The sequence below is a fragment of the Ailuropoda melanoleuca genome, chromosome 7 (genome assembly GCF_002007445.2).
Source record: "Ailuropoda melanoleuca isolate Jingjing chromosome 7, ASM200744v2, whole genome shotgun sequence".
NCBI classification, from domain to species: domain Eukaryota; kingdom Metazoa; phylum Chordata; class Mammalia; order Carnivora; family Ursidae; genus Ailuropoda; species Ailuropoda melanoleuca.
Window position 1 is genome coordinate 63,215,182 of NC_048224.1, and position 18,510 is coordinate 63,233,691.

Consider the following 18,510-nt stretch of genomic DNA (forward strand, 5'->3'; position numbering starts at 1 on the left):
CAACCACCCACTTTGGGATAGTTGTTATAGCAGCCACGGGAAACTAATGCAGGCATCTTACATGTTGCATGGAAAAGCAACAAAAAAGGGACGTCTGGGTGGCTCAGTCAGTTAAGCATCTGTCTTTGGCTCAGGTTATGATCCCAGGGTCCTGGGTTCAAGTCCTGCATCGGGCTCCTTGCTCAGTGGCGAGCCTGCTTCTCCCTCTGCCTGCCACTCCCCCTGCTTGTGCTCTCTCTCTCCCTCTTCCTCTCTCTGATAAATAAATAAAATCTTTAAATAAATAAGTAACCAAGAAAAAAAAAGGAATATCCCCATTGTAGTTAGTAATGTTGCTCTAGAAAAGAGAGAGCTTGGTGCATTTGGTAAAGTATGAGATCCTCCACAATCTAACTGAATTACATTGGAAAAGTCACCTAACTTTCAATTTCCCTATCTTTAAAATGGGGGAAATGACAGTGTCCTACCTACCCACATGGTTTGCACTGAAACTCGAATGAGAGAATATATATTCTTACATTCAATAAATATTCACTGATGTTTACTATAAGCCAGAAACTTTTCTAAAAGCACTGTATCTAAGGGATATAACAGTGAAAATGACAGGGTTCCTGCTGTCATTCAGGTTACATACTAATGCAGTAAGCAGACAATATACGAGAAAGAATGTAAAATCATTTCATACAGTGAAAGGACTATGAAAAAAATAAGTGGCATAATGATGATAAAGTGGCTGGAAAAGGAAATATTATATAGGGAATCAGGAGGGAAGGCTTTTCTAAAGAGGTGACCACACGTTGATAAAGCTGAGTCCTAAATTATGAAAAAGAGCCATCCATGGGGAAAACTGGAATAAGAGCTTTTTGGACAGTGGCACTTGAAAAAGAAGTAGCTGTAGCCTTTGCATGTTTGAGGAAAAGAAAGCTTTGCAGGAACTTGAAGTGTTGAAGAATAGGAAAAAAGACCAGTGTGACTGAAGTAGAGAGGACAAGGAGGAGCATGGCAGGAGATGAAGCCAGAACGGTATTCGAGGGCTGGATCATGTAAAGCTATGTAAGCCCCAATAAGAAGTGTGGATTTCTCTGTGAATATAATGTAGATCCATGATCAAAGGGTTTTAAACATGGAAGCGGTGTTACCTGATTTTCATTTTTAAAAGCTGACTGGCTTCTGGGTCAAGACTATATTAGAGAGCAAGAGATGGAGTGGAGAGAGCAGTTAGGGGGCTGTTGCCATAATCCAAGCTGGAGATAATGGGGTTAGATTAAAGTGACAGCAATGGAGACAAGAGAAGTGGACCAATTTAAGATATATTTTGCCAGTAGAACTTTGATGCATTGGATATGGGAGAAGAGAGACCGGAATTAAGAATAATGCATCGGGCTTTGGCCTTAGCAACTGGCAGATGGTGAACAACGGAGGCAAAACTATTCTGAACATGTTAAATTTAAAATGCCTTTTAGAGACCCGAGGGGAAATTTCAGTAGGCAATTCAATATATATCTATAGTTTGCATGGGGAGAGGGATGAATCAGAGATGGAATTATGAATGTGGAAATCATCATCATGTAAATGGTATTTAAAGTCATAGGATGGGGCGGGGGGAAGTATTCAGAGGGAAGAGAAGAAGGTCCAGAATAAATCCTTGGGTACTTTAATATTCAGAGGTCAAGCAGAGGAGGAGAAGCCAGAAAAGACACCTGAACTGGTGAAGGAGACATTGAGGTAGGAGGAAATCCTGGAAAATGTAAAGTCACCAAAGCCAAGAGAAAAATGAATAAATGTCAACAGGATACTATGCATAAATATTTTCTCAGCTCCTGCTGTGTGCAAAGAACTCTACTGGAAATGCAAAAGAAATGTTCCTGATCTCAAGGACCTTATGATTTTGAAATGGAGATAAAAATAAGCCCCATAAAAATAATACAGTACATAGCCTTCTGATTTCCCTATCTCCAGGCTTGCCTTTCAATCCATTCTACTCCAGGCACAAGGTTGACTTCCCTAAAACAGCACTCCCATTAAAACGGATTAGCTTTAAACTAAAATTCATCAGAATTCTGATCAGCTCAGGAACTTTCTTTGCCCATAAGACAGTCCCAAATCATCATTCTGGCACTCAAGGAAGGATGGCCACAGCCTCATGAAACCTTATAGCACTTTTTCTTGGAGGCTCAGTTTAGCACTGATTCTGTCTTTCCCTGCCCTCGTATGTAATTGGTGTATGTTTTGTCTAGATTGTGAGCTCCTTAAAGACAGATTAAGCCCAAGCTCCATGTCTAGTATGTTAACTTATTAGCTTTATTTTTTTCTGCCAAGTAGACAGAGACCTCCAAATTTTATTTTATTTTAAAGATTTTATTTATTTGAGAAAGAGATAGCGAGAGAGAGCACTTGAGTGGGGAGGACAGGGAGAAGCAGACTCCCCACTGAGCAGGGAGCCCTATGCAGGGCTCAATCCCAGGACCCTGAGATCATGACCTGAGCCAAAGTCACACGCTTAACTGACTGAGCCACCCAGGCACCCCAACAGACCTCCAAATTTTAGTCATATGGTATAGAACACAGGTGTACTAATGAAGCAAAATTTGAGTACCATAGAACTAGATTATGGGTAACTAGGAATGGAGGAGGGATCTGCCTAGGAACAGGGAAGTAGTCTAAAACTAGTTTACAGAAGGGGGAATGAACCATGGGAGACTGTGGACTCTGGCAAACAAACTGAGGGCTTCAGAGGGGAGGGATTGGGATAGGCCGGTGATAGGTATTAAGGAGGGCACATATTGCATTGTGTGCTGAGTGTTATACTCAAATAATGAATCATGGAACATTACATCAAAAACTAAGGATGGGGCGCCTGGGTGGTGCAGGGGGCGCCTGGGTGGCGCAGTCATTAAGCGTCTGCCTTCGGCTCAGGGCGTGATCCCAGCGTCCTAGGATCGAGCCCCACATCAGGCTCCTCCACTAGGAGCCTGCTTCTTCCTCTCCCACTCCCCCTGCTTGTGTTCCCTCTCTCGCTGGCTCTGTCAAATAAATAAAATAAAAATCTTTAAAAAAAAACAACTAAGGATATACTGTATGGTGACTAACATAATAAAAACTTATTATATATAAAAAAAACAAAGTTTTCAAAGTTTGCAAAGGGCCTTTTATACCAAACTAAGGAGTTCGGATGTTACTCTGTTATGAGAAACCTTACTGAAATTTCTGAGCAGGGCAATTATATACTCATATCTGTGCTTCAGAAATGAATTGGTAGAGGGGATATATGAGGATGGCCTCAAAATTGGAAACAATGGAGAATCAGTAGAGTGAATTTTTTGAGGCAGCAATACCAGTTTAACTTGCTGTGTAAGAGAAGATCGGGTGTCTGGGAGTGGTAAAAAATAAGGCCAATGGAAGAGGTAGGATAGGGCCAGAATAAGAAGGGCTTGAAAGCTAGGGAAAAGCATTATGAACTGGGATCCCTGGGTTCTAATGCCTGTTTCCCTACTTGGGGAAAGTCCTTTATCTTTTCTGGAACCCAGTTTCCTTTTCTCTAGGGTTTTCTTGAGCTGTAAAAGTTATCATTTCCTATAAAACTCTGACCTGCTACTGTAGTTCTCAAACCTTAACTGTACATTGGAATCACATGGAGAGCTTTAAAAGTGGTTGATGCCCGGATCCCACCCTGAGAGATTCAGATTTATGCACCCTGGACATTTTAAAAGGTCCTCAGGAGGGTGCCTGGCCGGCTCAGTCAGTAGAGTGTGTGACTTGGTCTCCGGGTCGTGAGTTCAATACCCCACATTGGTTGTAGAGATTACTTTAAAATCTTTTAAAAAATAAATAAAAATAAAATTTAAAAAGAAGCCCTCAGGTCATTCTACTGTGCAGCCAAGGTTGAGGTCAACTGATGTAGAAAATAGTGAAGCACTAAAATTCTTGAGCATGGTTAATATGTTGTGGAAAAAAGTGTTTTAAGGAGGACTAATATGCGCATACAGAGTAAAGGGAAAAGATTATAGGAGACCAACTGGAATTTTTCAATAATTTAGGAGAAAAATAATACTAAGGCCTAGATTAGCATGCATGCAATGACATTGTAGGGAAGATGAATGTAGGAAAAAGATGATTTAGAGGGAAGTAACACAAGGACTTAGTAATTAATTGTATATTCATTAGCTACATGTAGAAAATAAAAGAAATTTTGAGGAAGGGTGAAATTTATGTTCCTGATCAAAAGGAAAGAGAAAATGTAGAGTCAAGTTTCTAATATAGAATAATAGTGGAATCCTTAGCAAAACTAAAGTAGTTGTCAAACAGTTGGTTAATCAATATTATTGATAATATGGTAACACATTATGGGACTATGCTATTGTGCTTTACGTACATTATCTCATTTAATCTGTACAACTCTATAAATACTGTTATTCCCATTTTACAGATTTAGAAACTAAGGAGAGAGAGCACTTAAATAATTTGCCCAACATTACACAGTAAGAGGTAGAGAATGTGGTTGAACTAGCCAGTCTGACTCCTTTTCCTTATAATAGGAAGATTATCAGTTACATACTGAATTGTTTGAGTTTGAACAAATAAGCAATATGGCTGTAGAGGCCAGACAGGAACATAAATGAGTGGATCAAGTCAGATTTAACTGTGGTGAAATGAAGAGAAAACATTTAAATGAGGCAGTCACTACTCAACTATACTTAAATGTGGCCCTGTTGGAACTTCAGGCCCAGTATTGCCATATTTTTTTTTCATGAAAAGATGTAAATCTAAATTTCTGTGTAAAATCTCCTAAAATTTAAGTGTCAACTAATTCAAATGTTTAAAATTACTGTGTGGCCCAAACAAAATGTGGCTGCAAGTTTGCATCTCAGATTAATAATAGGCTGTTAGAAATTCAGAACTGAACTTAGAGATGTGAGCTGCATATGTATGATTAGGGTGAATCCTTAAGCACAGAGAGGGTAGCAGACGTTTCAGGAGTTGTATGTCAGAATAATAACCAGCATTTGACATGATTAGTTAAAAGAATGCAACTATATATATGAGTTAAGTCAGTCAGGACTCGAAGAGTTTTGCAATCTTATAGAAAACTGACATAAAATGGAAATGTTAAAACTAGCAGATTGAAGTGGGTGTATTTAAAATTCAATTTTCTATAAACTAAAAGCTAAATTCCAGATAATGACTTGAATTTTCATACATCCATGATGTGATGGAAACATTTCAAAACTGTGAATCTCTCTCCTACTGATTGAAACATAATTGAAAGATTATGTTTCACCCGTATTTTCACCTTTTAACATTGGGTTACTTTCTCCCAGCCCCAGTTTCTTACACACACTGCAAAGTCCATAGCAGAGGGGTTCACAATTAGCAAAGATTAAGTAAATTTTTTTTTTTTTAATTATTGAGTTTCAGTCTCCTCAAAAGACCATCCTGGTTTTATGGCTCGGTAAATATTCTCTTTGAAATTGGGACTACTGTTTTTGAACATTATTCCATCAGATTAATGTATTATCAGTTATGAAGAATGTAAACCAGTTATTTAAAAATAAAGTATCACATATATGAAAGCATTTTTGCAAACTGTAAAGCCCTGTAATAATATTATAAAGAAATATTGTTCTGGTGTTATCTTGAAGTGACAAAGGTCCTGAAATTACAAAGTGAAACCTCTTATATTTTAAACAATTTTCAAAATGTTTCCCCAAAATGTCTTTTAATTTCCACATGTAACTAACTCCAAGAATGAGATATTTTCCACTTGTTTAAGTTCAAGTGAATTTGACTTAATAGCAGTAACTGTAGTAATATAATGAGGAGTAATGATCAGCCTCATACATGGCAAAGATCTAAAGATGCTGGAATTGTGTTAGAAATCTTCAGAGCCGCACCCCACCACTCTATTATCATGTTTAAACGTCCTAGGACAAACTGCAACTTTCATGAAGACTGTATTACCGACTAGGCGCTTTCAACACCAAGAGTTGTTTTGACATGTCAAACATAAGTTTGGTCTTCGAAAACCCTGCCCTTTATTGGACACTCTTTAAAAGATCCGCATGTTAAAACAGTTTCTTGCTTTTGATACACATTGTATCAAGAACTGCATGTTCAAAATAAAGATGGGAAACATGACTCCATTTTTGTATAGCCAGGACTCCATTTTTATGTAGCTAAAATGTCGCAAACGATGGAACACTTCATTTTACGGTAGCCCTCCTTTAATATATTACCTGAGAAGTAGAAATAGTTCATCCTGCTGGCCTTGAAAAGCCTAATCCTATTTGTTATGGTGGACCTCACATAAAATGGAAATACAGTTCAGTCTTCAACATGCTTAAAAACAAATAAACAAAACCCAAAAAACAAAAACCAGGAGCTAGCAATTAAAAATCCTCCAAACGCCCGCGCTCCGCAAACACTTCTTCCAAAGAAGTCTGGTATGGTCTGAGTATTCCTCCGTGACCGCTGGCCGGACATTCCTTCGGGAAAAGTAGCTTCTCGTGTGAGGTACAAAGACAATAAACCCCTTCCTTTTATCCCTTTCTCATTGACTTTGCAGGGGGTGAAATAAATAGGGAGCTGAATGACGCCTTCTGTACCATCTGGGTGCACCGTCCTGTTTCCTGAACACTATCCTCCCGGCTCCCCCACCTAAGGCCGCCGACGCTCAACACCTGGAGACCGATAGTTATTCCAGGCACTGCGCCCCGGGGGCGCCAGGCCTCAACCCTACAGGCCCGTCCCGGGGAGGCCCGGCCTGCGAGGGGCAATCACGGCGCCTCGGGGGCGCCAGGAAGATCAACGCTCCGACACGCCACGGACAGGAATCCGGTAGAGTGGGGGAAAGGCGAGTCCCCAGCACTCCCGCTCCCCCATTCCCGCTGAGAAAACGAGGTAGAGGTAAACGGCGCTATACAACTCCAGCACCGGGTAGAGTCAGGAACAAAGAGACAGGAGGAAGATGAGACAGCCACACCAACGCAGACTCAGAAAGGCTCTCCGACTTTACGCAAGTGGCCCGCATCTTGACCGCGCTCAGCTGCCCTTACGCCACTAACTTGGCTTCAGAGCCTTCGCGAATATGGCTTTGCGCACTGCGGCGAGAGTGCGCCGCAACCGAGCTTGGCCCTGTGGCTCCTCCCCGCCGCTCTGCGCGGATTGGTGGCAGACAGCAGTCGGGTTTCTGATTGGGCGGCGAAGGAGCCATTCGGGGCGGCTCTGGTGGGTTCGGCTGCCCCAGAGTGATAAGTTCGGCTTCAGACACGCCTCAGCGCCAGCAGCGAGTCGGAGCTCTATGGAGGTGGCGGCGAGTACCGGGTGGTGGTTGCAGCAGCGACTCCTCTGAGCTGAGCGTTTCCAAGCCGTTCCCGATTCCTTCCTCCCCCTTCCCTCCCCCTTTTTTTGTTTTCCGTTCCCCTTTCCCCTCCCTTCCCTGTCCCCGACGACCGGATCCTGAGGAGGCAGCTGCGGCGGCAGCTGCTGAGTTCTCGGTGAAGGTGAGTGGAGCTGCCGCCGCCGCCGCCGCCGAGAAAGAGCGCTCTAAAATGGCCGCCGTCCCCTGGCCGCTTCTTCTCGAGCGGTACAAAATGGCGGCCGCAGGCGGGGACGGGCGGGGCGACCCTTGTTAGGTTTTTTGCGCTCTACGGGCACTTAGAAATTCTTCACCTTTGTTCTTCTTCCCCGTCGCTGAGGGAGTGGAAGGAAACCGGCAGCCGTGGCGGCCCCCGGCCGTCATCGTGGCTGTTGGTGGCCGGGGTCCGGGCGGACCGAGGCGCTGGTGTGGTTGGACTGGGAGAGAGCGTGGCCGGGCCGCGCGCCGCCGCGGGGAGCTACGTGCCGGCCGGCGAGAAGGGCCCGGCCGTTGGCGCGGGACCAGCAGAGGCGCAGGAGTCCCGGAGCCCGGCCTCCCGGTGGGGAGGCGGTATGTTGAGGCCCCGGTGCCGGCGGGGAACGGTCCCCGCCTGGGACGGGAGAAGGGAGAGGAAACAAGAATTTGCGTTCTTTGGTCAGCTGGGAAGGGGACGGAGAGGCGGCTGTCAGTCCCTCGGGGATTTATGGGGAGGGAGGGGGGTCCGCTCGGAGGCGGCGGGTGGGAAGGAGGCCGCCTTCCTGCCTGGAGAACAAAGAGCCGGGCGCTGGGCTGGCGGGGGTGGCCTCCGCTCGTCCCCGCCGAGGCTTCCCCCAGCGGCTTTGCGGCGAGGCCGTCGGAAACACTTCCTAGCTCCAGCCTGGGTGGGAGGAATCCACTGCTCTTTTGTTCCCAGGAAGGGGGAAAACGGGGCGGAGGTTCCTGCTGCCATGTTGTTGCCCGTGTCTTCCTCCTGCCGAGTGCCAGCCACTGTATACCCGTGTCCCTCTCGCATCTTCTCGGATGCCCTCCGTGCGGGGGAGTTGAAAGAATAGACAGTGAAGAAAACTGCTCGACAGTCTTTAGTTATTCCTTATCTAGTCCGCTGGGCTCTTTGTCGAGGCAGCGAAAGCTTAGGACGTTTTCCTCATCATGTGCTCGTGTTGATGGAGTTAAGATTTTGTTACTGATCTCAGTGCTCAGTTCTTTAAAGTAGAATGTGGCTCTTACAAAAGATTGGTTAGCAGTCGGGATGTTCTGTTTCTGTGAAGGCTCTTTGCGTCTTTGAACATATAGGGAATTTCCAGGTGGCTAAACAAATAAAATTTTACTGTCCATTTGTGTTTGAGTACATTCTATTTTAGTCTTAGGAGATCTGCAATGCAGTGAAAGTTCAATCAACTGCAGTGGCAGGATCTAAAATAAATTATAATTGAAGGAAGGTTTATAGATTCCTATGTTAGTAGTGTCTAATTTTGGTATTCTTTCTCATTCTAGGTTTTTCATTTCTCCCATCCTCTTCCCTCCCCACCCCATCCATTAATATTATTCTTTTGAAGATTCTTCGTTGTCAAGCCGCCAAAGTGGAGAGTGCGATCGCAGAAGGGGGTGCTTCTCGTTTCAGGTATGTGTGGATTTATTTTTGGCCGTTGTTAGGAAGTAGCCTCTTCGTAAGACTAAAAAAATTACCACACCAAATAATTCTGATTTAATGTGTTGCAAGTTTAACGTATAATATGTCATTTACTTTTTTTTTTTTAAGTTCTTAAATTTTCATTATTTTCTGTTTGCCATATGGAGGGTAAATGTCCTTTCCATTTGGCCCAAGTTCAGTCTTCATCTGTGGTGTAATTTCTGAAATACAGAATAATTAGAAACCCGTTAGCCCTCTTAGGTGAGATAATTGGCATACAGTTTTTTTAAAAAGTTTTTCTTTTAAATAGTGCTTCTTCGGGCGGAGGAGGAAGTAGGGGTGCACCTCAGCACTATCCCAAGACTGCTGGCAACAGGTATAGTAAGTGTGTAGTAACAGTGAGCTTTAGAAAGCAGATTTAGATTAACAATCTTTCTCATGGTTAAGAAAGAGTACAGCAATAGATATCAGGATTCCTGATGGTACTGGGCATGGTTTCTGCTACATAGCCTTAATTTAGAATATCAGCTCTTGATTGTTCTTTTGCTAAATCATCTGAATTAGGGCTCTCAGACTGCTGTTTTCTCCTCTTAACTCTTTGGATTATTTTCACTATTGTTATTTCTGAACTCAGTTATTATCAGCAGTTATCTATACTAATTGGTAGTAAAGCAGTATGCATGTGACATAGTCCTAGGACATTAGAAGATGTTCGTAAGGTGTGGCTCTTGGAGCAGCAGCATTGGCATCATCTGAGAGATTATTAAAAATGCAAATTATCTGGCCCTTCCCCAGCTCCACTAAAACAGAAAACTGGGGGTGGACCCAACAGTCTGTTTAAACAAGCCCTTCAGGTGGTTCTGTTGCAGTTTGAGAAGCACTGATTGTGGGTTGCTTAGTTGTAAGGGAAGTTGAAAAAAATGTAAACTTTCTGTTCAGAAAGATGTCTGATGAGTATGACATTTGATATGTGTCAGTGCTAGGTTTTAAATTATATTAATTATAAATCTCCATTTTCACTAGCGAGTTCCTGGGGAAAACCCCAGGGCAAAACGCTCAGAAATGGATTCCTGCACGAAGCACTAGACGAGATGACAACTCCGCAGCAAACAACTCCGCAAATGAAAAAGAACGACATGATGCAATCTTCAGGAAAGTAAGAGGGTAAGTTTACAGATTGGTTTTGTCATTTTACTAAAAGGAGGTGGGGAAGAATGAGTTGGCTATGTTTTTCTTGTGTATGTGCTATATTATCTAGAAGGCAATGTTCATGTCCAAAGTGTATATTTTAATAAATACCAGTGTTGGCAGTTTTATCTTAAACTGAAGATGGAAACATATAGGTATCTTGAGGCTTAAGAGTTGCTTGTAGTCATGGGATTAAAATCCACAAGCCTTTTGTCCTGATGTTTCCCATGCCTGGTGTGTAACCCACTGAAGCATGGAACATAATGGTCTTAGTTCCTGAATTTTAGTAAGGAGATTCTTGTTCTCTAGGTTTTGAGGTAGTGAGAGAGATTGTCAAACAGCTGGGGATTCCTAAGCAGGTACAGATAGGATCTGAATAATAGTGAGAGGTTTATTTTAACATATTCTTGGCTAGATGGGTAGGAGGATAGGTCTTAGATATTCAGTGATGGAAGAAAAAATTTTACATAATTTAAAAGTAGTTTTTCAACTCTGATTCTTTGTGTATTGCCTGACACTTAGTGTGATTCCTTTCTCCCCAGCATACTAAATAAGCTTACTCCTGAAAAGTTTGACAAGCTATGCCTTGAGCTCCTCAATGTGGGTGTAGAGTCTAAACTCATCCTTAAAGGGGTCATACTGCTGGTAAGTTAAAAGTTAGCTTAACTGAAAGAGTAAAGTAGTTAACAAACCCAAGGTTTTTTCCACACACTTGTATTGATGTTTAAAACTTAGGTGTGAGCTAGATACGTGTATCTTTGAATTGTGATGGTGATTTTTAAAAAGAACCACTAACTTTCAACAGCATCTGTCTTAAGAGGTGAATGTTTATTTTTATATTGAAGTATAGTTTGACATACAATGTTACATTAGTTTCAGGTGTACAATATAGTGATTTGATAATTGGATACATTACACAGTGCTTACCACAAGTATGGTTGTCCTCTGTCATAAAAGGTGCATTTTAAATTGTTCGTACTAAAAAAATAAATGTTCATACTATGCTTGCAGAGTTAGGGGCCTAGCACAGGCTAGTCAGGTTTTGGGGTTTTATGTTGTTCTTTTTGTGGAAAGCCTATTTTGGTGTTGGAAATGAATCATAAGACTAGTTGATAGTGAGATTCCAGTGTCTGTTTATAGTTTCAATATCCAAGATACTTTCAGCCCTTGGTGGTGGGGGGTGACTTGTATGAGATCTGTACCATCTTCAAGCTAATATTAAGTGCTTGTATTTTCCCAGGCTGTGTGCTAATCATTTTACATGTATATAAGGTAGATGAGGCCAAGATTTTGTCAGAAGGTTATCAAAAGATTTAAGATCCTTAAGACTTGGCGAGGAAGTATTAAGTTAAAGCAAGGGTTCTTTCAAAAAGTTGTCATATTCAGTTTAAAAAATGCCGTTTTCTGCAGATTGTGGACAAAGCCCTAGAAGAGCCAAAGTATAGCTCCTTGTATGCTCAGCTATGTCTGCGATTGGCAGAAGATGCACCAAACTTTGATGGCCCAGCAGCAGAGGGTCAGCCAGGGCAGAAGCAAAGCACAGTAAGTGCTGGTGTTTGCTTACTTACTTTCAAATTGATTTGATAGATTTCATTAACAAAACCTGCCATATGTCTTTGTTTCCTATAGACATTCAGACGCCTCCTAATTTCCAAATTACAAGATGAATTTGAAAACCGAACCAGAAATGTTGATGGTGAGAGTTTATATTTGATACTTACATAGTCTGCGTGTATTTTCAACTTTATTTTGAAAGTTGACTTTTTTCTGCTGTGTATTTTCAGTCTATGATAAGCGTGAAAATCCCCTCCTCCCCGAGGAGGAGGAACAGAGAGCCATTGCTAAGATCAAGATGTTGGGGAACATCAAATTCATTGGAGAACTTGGAAAGCTTGATCTTATTCATGAATCTATCCTTCATAAGTGCATCAAAACAGTAAGTATGGGAATTTAGGTTTAGATCAGTCACTGGGTACATCTTTATTTGGGGGAAAGTTCCATTATAATTGCTTCATGCCATCAGAAAATGTTGGTAGGCTCATTAAATATTTCAAAGGGCTAGCAAAACTTACTTAAATGTTATAAATAGGTACTTAAAGTACACAGTGCGTTTTGTAAAGTGTGGGTAGAATTACCTATCTCTGTTAAAATTGCGTAATTTGGAAGGATTTCTTCTATACAGACCGAATAGTACCGTACTTAGTGCTGTGTATGAGTGTGCTCTCCATCACTGCAAACATAAGGACAAGTGTTAGAACTATAAACCAAGTAAGATTTTGTCAACCTGTAGCATTTACTTCTTTGGTAGCTTTTGGAAAAGAAGAAGAGAGTCCAACTCAAAGATATGGGAGAGGATTTGGAGTGCCTCTGTCAGATAATGAGGACAGTGGGACCTAGATTAGACCATGAACGAGCCAAGGTATGTGTATTGCTGACAAAAGTGGTAAAAGTAGCTTGTCTTAATTTGATTTAAATGACTTGTTTTTGTGATACAGGTGATTGTCCTATTCTTGATTATAAACCAGGAAGTCTTAAAAGATTTAAATAACTGTATATATTTGCCATAGCAATTGTTTCTAATTAGGTATTTTTTTATTTTACTAGTCCTTAATGGATCAGTACTTTGCCCGAATGTGCTCCTTGATGTTAAGTAAGGAATTGCCAGCGAGGATTCGTTTCCTGCTGCAGGTGAAACTGGTTTAAATATGCTGATAAGCTGATTTCTTCTCTTTGGGAATATTAAAAGTTACTAAAACTGTTTTTAAATTACAGGATACCGTAGAGTTGCGAGAACACCATTGGGTTCCTCGCAAGGCTTTTCTTGACAATGGACCAAAGACGATCAATCAAATCCGTCAAGATGCAGTAAAAGTAAGATGCTGGTGTTTTTTTTTTGTTTTTTTTAATCGAGTGCTTTGTATCAAACTGCGAAGATCTTGTTAACATTTGAGACTCCTCTTACTGGTGGACTTAATGTTTTTAGTTTCTTGTATAACATGGAAAGAAATTATATGTAGAAATTACATAATTAGCACTCTAGTAGCCTAGAAGTAGTTTTTCTCAGTATGATGATTTTAGTTTTATTTTTATGTAAGGTAGTGTCTAGAATCAGATGTTTATACACTTTATTTTTAAAGGATCTAGGAGTGTTTATTCCTGCTCCTATGGCTCAAGGGATGAGAAGTGACTTCTTTCTGGAGGGACCGTTCATGCCACCTAGGATGAAAATGGATAGGGACCCACTTGGAGGACTTGCTGATATGTTTGGACAAATGCCAGGTGATTTGACTGAAAGTGGTTTCAATTTTTTAAAAATTCAACATTTTAATAGTAGCAGAGTTGTAAAGAGTTCTTTGTTCATGTGTGTATTTTAAGGTAGCGGAATTGGTACTGGTCCAGGAGTTATCCAGGATAGATTTTCACCCACCATGGGGCGTCATCGTTCGAATCAACTGTTCAATGGCCATGGGGGACACATCATGCCTCCCACACAGTCGCAGTTTGGAGACATGGGAGGCAAGTTCATGAAAAGCCAGGTAGGAAAACACTGAGAATTCTTAGGTAACAAGTATCAAATCCAGTAATGTGATTTACTTTTTGCTTTTTTAAAACAAATATTTTAGGGTCATGTGTGTTTTTCTAGACCAGATTTATATCTGACAGTTACTTAAAACTGGGTAAGATGCTTATCCAGCACTTTATTTGACAGTTAGGCTAGATTTTTATTCTTCCCTTGTTTCATCTTTTACTTCCTCTGGGCAAATTCAGTTTAAACTTCCCTTGTGGCTTGGCTCAACCCTTTGGTACTTGATTACCATAATTTGTGGACCCCTTTTTATCTAGACTTTCTTTCTCCCTTTCTAAAATAGGGGCTAAGCCAGCTCTACCATAACCAGAGTCAGGGACTCTTATCCCAGCTGCAAGGACAGTCGAAGGATATGCCACCTCGGTTTTCTAAGAAAGGACAGCTTAATGCAGATGAGGTACATTCGCCTATGTTACTTCTATACCAAAGTTTGTCAATTCAGAAATCTGCCCGATGATTATAAATAAGACGCGTTATTAAGAGGACTTAATGCTGGAGCTCTTCACCTTCTTCTTTCTTTTCTGTACTTCCTTTTTCTTTCTTTGGATGTCCAGCGTCCTATGAGCGGAAGATTATGAGATATGAGGGCAAGTCTCTTAAAGTCTTCAGTTAGAGCAAAGAAAATGGTTGTCAAGATTTTGATTGTGATTTTCCTGTAAATAAACTGATTTTCTGGTTTTTAACATTTCAGTGATGCTTCTCCTAGGAGAATTCTAGTACAAATATAAAATTTATAACAGTATCTTATTTTTGTGTGGGTGAGATCTTTAGTTTTCTTGCCTGAAGTTATGTTAACATGGAGAAACTTTTTCAGCCATCAGTTCTCAAATTTCTGCCTTAGGTTCTAGGATGTTTGTATGCTGATTTAGTAATTGTAGGATATTGGATCTAATGTTTGCCAACTGCATGTTGTCGATTTTGTTTTGATTTGTTTTCAATCCTAGATTAGCCTGAGGCCTGCTCAGTCGTTCCTAATGAATAAAAATCAAGTGCCAAAGCTTCAGCCCCAGATAACTATGATTCCTCCTAGTGCACAACCAACCACGCACTCAAACACCGCCTCTGGGACAGGTATGACTGTAATATGACAACATTTTCTATTGTTAGAGTACTTTGGAAGATTTTTTTAGTGTCTTTCCTTTAACTTGATGAGTTGTTTTTTGTTTTGTTTTTTAATTAAACATTCGTACCTGGTTTTTGTGTTTTTGGTTTTTTTTTTAGACACCTCAGCTTGGTCTCAAAACTAATCCACCACTTATCCAGGAAAAGCCTGCTAAGACCAGTAAAAAGCCACCACCATCAAAGGAAGAACTACTTAAACTAACTGTAAGTTTCAAATAATCACAGTCTAACTCATGGAGCCTATCTGGATGGGAAAACACTAAAGATACTTGGATTGTGTTCTTTTCAGGAAACTGTTGTGACTGAGTATCTAAATAGTGGGAATGCAAATGAAGCTGTCAGTGGCGTAAGAGAAATGAGGGCTCCTAAACACTTTCTTCCTGAAATGTTAAGCAAAGTAATTATCCTGTCACTAGATAGAAGTGATGAAGATAAAGAAAAAGCAAGTTCTCTGATCAGTCTGCTCAAACAGGAAGGGATAGCCACAAGTGACAACTTCATGCAGGTACAACACTTGTCTGATTCTGTGAGGATTTTTTTTTTTTTTTTTTCATTCCTATTTTGAGAGCTGATAAACTGACTGTTACCTATTCCTTCAAAGGCTTTCCTGAATGTATTGGACCAGTGCCCCAAACTGGAGGTTGACATCCCCTTGGTGAAATCATATTTAGCACAGTTTGCAGCTCGTGCCATCATTTCAGAGCTGGTGAGCATTTCAGAACTAGCTCAACCACTGGAAAGTGGCACCCATTTTCCTCTCTTCTTACTTTGTCTTCAGCAATTAGCTAAATTACAAGATCGAGAATGGTTAACAGAACTTTTTCAACAAAGCAAGGTCAATATGCAGAAAATGCTCCCAGGTAAGAGAATGCTGGGGACTTTGTTGTTTTGTTTTGAATAGTAAGTCTAGAGAGGCCTAGTACCTTGAGTGGATTTATGTAAATCATCACACTGTGTGATTATCCTGTCCAGATAGTGATAAGCATTACTAAAGGCTAGATGTCACCTTTTATAAAAAGTGATTGATTTAATAACTTCTTTGATCCTTTGCTGGGTTCTTTATTGCTTTACATTAGTCTCATACATTTGGGAAATAATTTGTGAAGCTGTTCTCTAGACAGGCCAACTGGCTAAATTGAACAGCCTGATGATGGAGATGGTTTTTGTCTCTTCAGAAATTGATCAGAATAAGGACCGCATGTTGGAGATTTTGGAAGGAAAGGGACTGAGTTTCTTATTCCCACTTCTCAAATTGGAAAAGGAACTGTTGAAGCAGATAAAGTTGGATCCATCCCCTCAAACCATATATAAATGGATTAAAGATAACATCTCCCCCAAACTTCATGTAGATAAAGGATTTGTGAACATCTTAATGACTAGGTAAGATAAAGTCCAAAGTTAATGCTTTATATTAGAAAAAGGTCCAAGGCAAGGGACTAAGAATTGTCTTTCTTGAGCTGGAAAATGTTGCTTTTGGATTCTAACAAGATCTTTCTTTGCAGCTTCTTACAGTATATTTCTAGTGAAGTAAACCCACCCAGTGATGAGACAGATTCTTCCTCTGCTCCTTCCAAAGAACAGTTAGAGCAGGAAAAACAACTGCTGCTTTCTTTCAAGCCAGTAATGCAGAAATTTCTTCATGATCACGTTGACCTGCAAGTCAGTGCCCTGTATGCTCTGCAGGTGCACTGCTACAACAGCAACTTCCCCAAAGGTGAGCGGGAGGACGACGGGTGAGTGGGGGCAGCACCTTCAGCAGCGCACTGGATCATGGGATTGCATGTTGTCTTGTAGGCATGTTACTCCGCTTTTTTGTTCACTTTTATGACATGGAAATTATTGAAGAAGAAGCTTTCTTGGCTTGGAAAGAAGATATAACCCAAGAGTTTCCTGGGAAAGGCAAGGCTTTGTTCCAGGTAAAGCTTTAGTTAGAGGAATTTTAGTCTGCTTTTTTCAATTTACTTGGTATTTTGCGTCCTGTATTTCACTTTTAAAGGTTCTTCCTTAAATGCTTAGTTTTATCTGTACCTCTTCTTCTGCACTGTTAGAAGCTGCGGTAAAGTAGGCAGTTAGCACAGTGAGGTAAAGCCATGAAGTGATGAAAGGTTTCAATCTAGTGATAGGTAAGAGGTTATTGGTGGCTAGCATTTTGTAGAAATCTATTTACAAAGTTTGAATGATGGCATAAGATTGGATTTAAGCTTTTTTTTTTTTTTTTTTAAAGGAGAGATTGCTTCTGATTTTTCACACCTTAATTTTAGATCTTAGAGTGGACTTCTAGCCCTAGGGAAAGAACTTCATACTTCTGGGGATTTTAAAACCACAGTACATATATCACACACAGTGGTTTAAAAGCAGGTTTCAGAGAGTTCGATTTAGTGGGTCTGTGGTTTTCCAGGGGACCAGGCTTTGAGAAATACTGGTCTCTACAGTGTCTTTTTGTGAGGAACATCCATGAAGCATTTACCATTAGCCCTGTCCTTGGGGAATCTGCTTGAGCAGTTTCGGAGCGGGGCTGGAAGTTTACATTAGGAACCATTCTCCCTTCTTTCCCCATTCCTGCTAAACCTGTCTTAGGTTTGGGAGGAGCCCGTCCCGCTCAAAAATGAGCCTGAGCAGTAACGGAGTAGTGTCACGGACCGACACCCAGGCTCCCTGGCTATAAAACTGCTTCCCAAATCCAACTCCTCCACACCTTTTAAAATAACTTGTAGCCGACAGACAATATCAGCAGTATGGTCTGAAGGCTTCTGCAATCATAAAAGGGATCTGCTACCTAAAACTTTTCTCCTTTGGTGGGTTTGCCCCCTCGATCCTAAATCAAGACTATTGGGTAGAGTTTTTCGATCTTCTGTAAGTGTGGCTTAATTTTGTGGAATGACAAATTCACAGGTGAATCAGTGGCTAACCTGGCTAGAAACTGCTGAAGAAGAAGAGTCGGAGGAAGAAGCTGACTAAAGAACCAGCCAAAGCCTTAAATTGTGCAAAACATACTGTTGCTATGACGTAACTGCATCTGACCTAACCACTGCGAAAATTCATTCCGCCGTAATGTTTTCACAATATTTAAAGCAGAAGCACGTCAGTTAGGATTTCCTTCTGCATAAGGTTTTTTTTGTAGTGTAATGTCTTAATCATAGTCTACCATCAAATATTTTAGGAGTATCTTTAATGTTTAGATAGTATATTAGCAGCATGCAATAATTACATCCTAAGTTCTCAAGCAGAGGCAGTCTATTGCAAGGACCTTCTTTGCTGCCAGTTACCATAGGCTGTTTTAAGTTAGAAAACTGAATAGCAACACTGAATACTGTAGAAATGCACTTTGCTCAGTAATACTTGAGTTGTTGCAATATTTGATTATCCATTTGGTTGTTACAGAAAAATTCTTAACTGTAATTGATGGTTGTTGCCGTAATAGTATATTGCCTGTATTTCTACCTCTAGTAATGGGCTTTATGTGCTAGATTTTAATATCCTTGAGCCTGGGCGAGCACAAGTCTTTTTAAAAGAAACATGGTTTACTTGCACAAAACTGATCAGTTTTGAGAGATCGTTAATGCCCTTGAAGTGGTTTTGTGGGTGTGAAACAAATGGTGAGAATTTGAATTGGTCCCTCTTATTATAGTA

At 40.9% G+C, this 18,510-nt stretch overlaps 1 protein-coding gene and 1 non-coding gene across 2 annotated transcripts; both read left to right on the forward strand.

The window, feature by feature from the left end:
* The first annotated feature begins 7,084 nt into the window (after positions 1–7,084).
* Positions 7,085–18,497, forward strand: LOC100478604 (eukaryotic translation initiation factor 4 gamma 2). The gene is given in 24 exon segments (XM_034663773.1): positions 7,085–7,313; positions 7,488–7,499; positions 8,849–8,975; positions 9,295–9,360; positions 10,008–10,148; positions 10,715–10,817; positions 11,583–11,714; positions 11,802–11,868; positions 11,957–12,108; positions 12,481–12,591; positions 12,777–12,860; positions 12,945–13,043; positions 13,310–13,451; positions 13,548–13,708; positions 14,042–14,155; positions 14,703–14,798; positions 14,800–14,829; positions 14,980–15,084; positions 15,170–15,385; positions 15,482–15,740; positions 16,056–16,260; positions 16,383–16,594; positions 16,675–16,796; positions 17,773–18,497. Coding segments are annotated over 24 exon segments (3,051 nt in total). The 3' UTR covers positions 17,839–18,497.
* LOC117803222 lies at positions 14,205–14,349 on the forward strand. The gene has a single exon (XR_004626915.1). It is a non-coding gene; the product is annotated as a small nucleolar RNA SNORD97 (small nucleolar RNA).
* Positions 18,498–18,510: the final 13 nt, after the last annotated feature.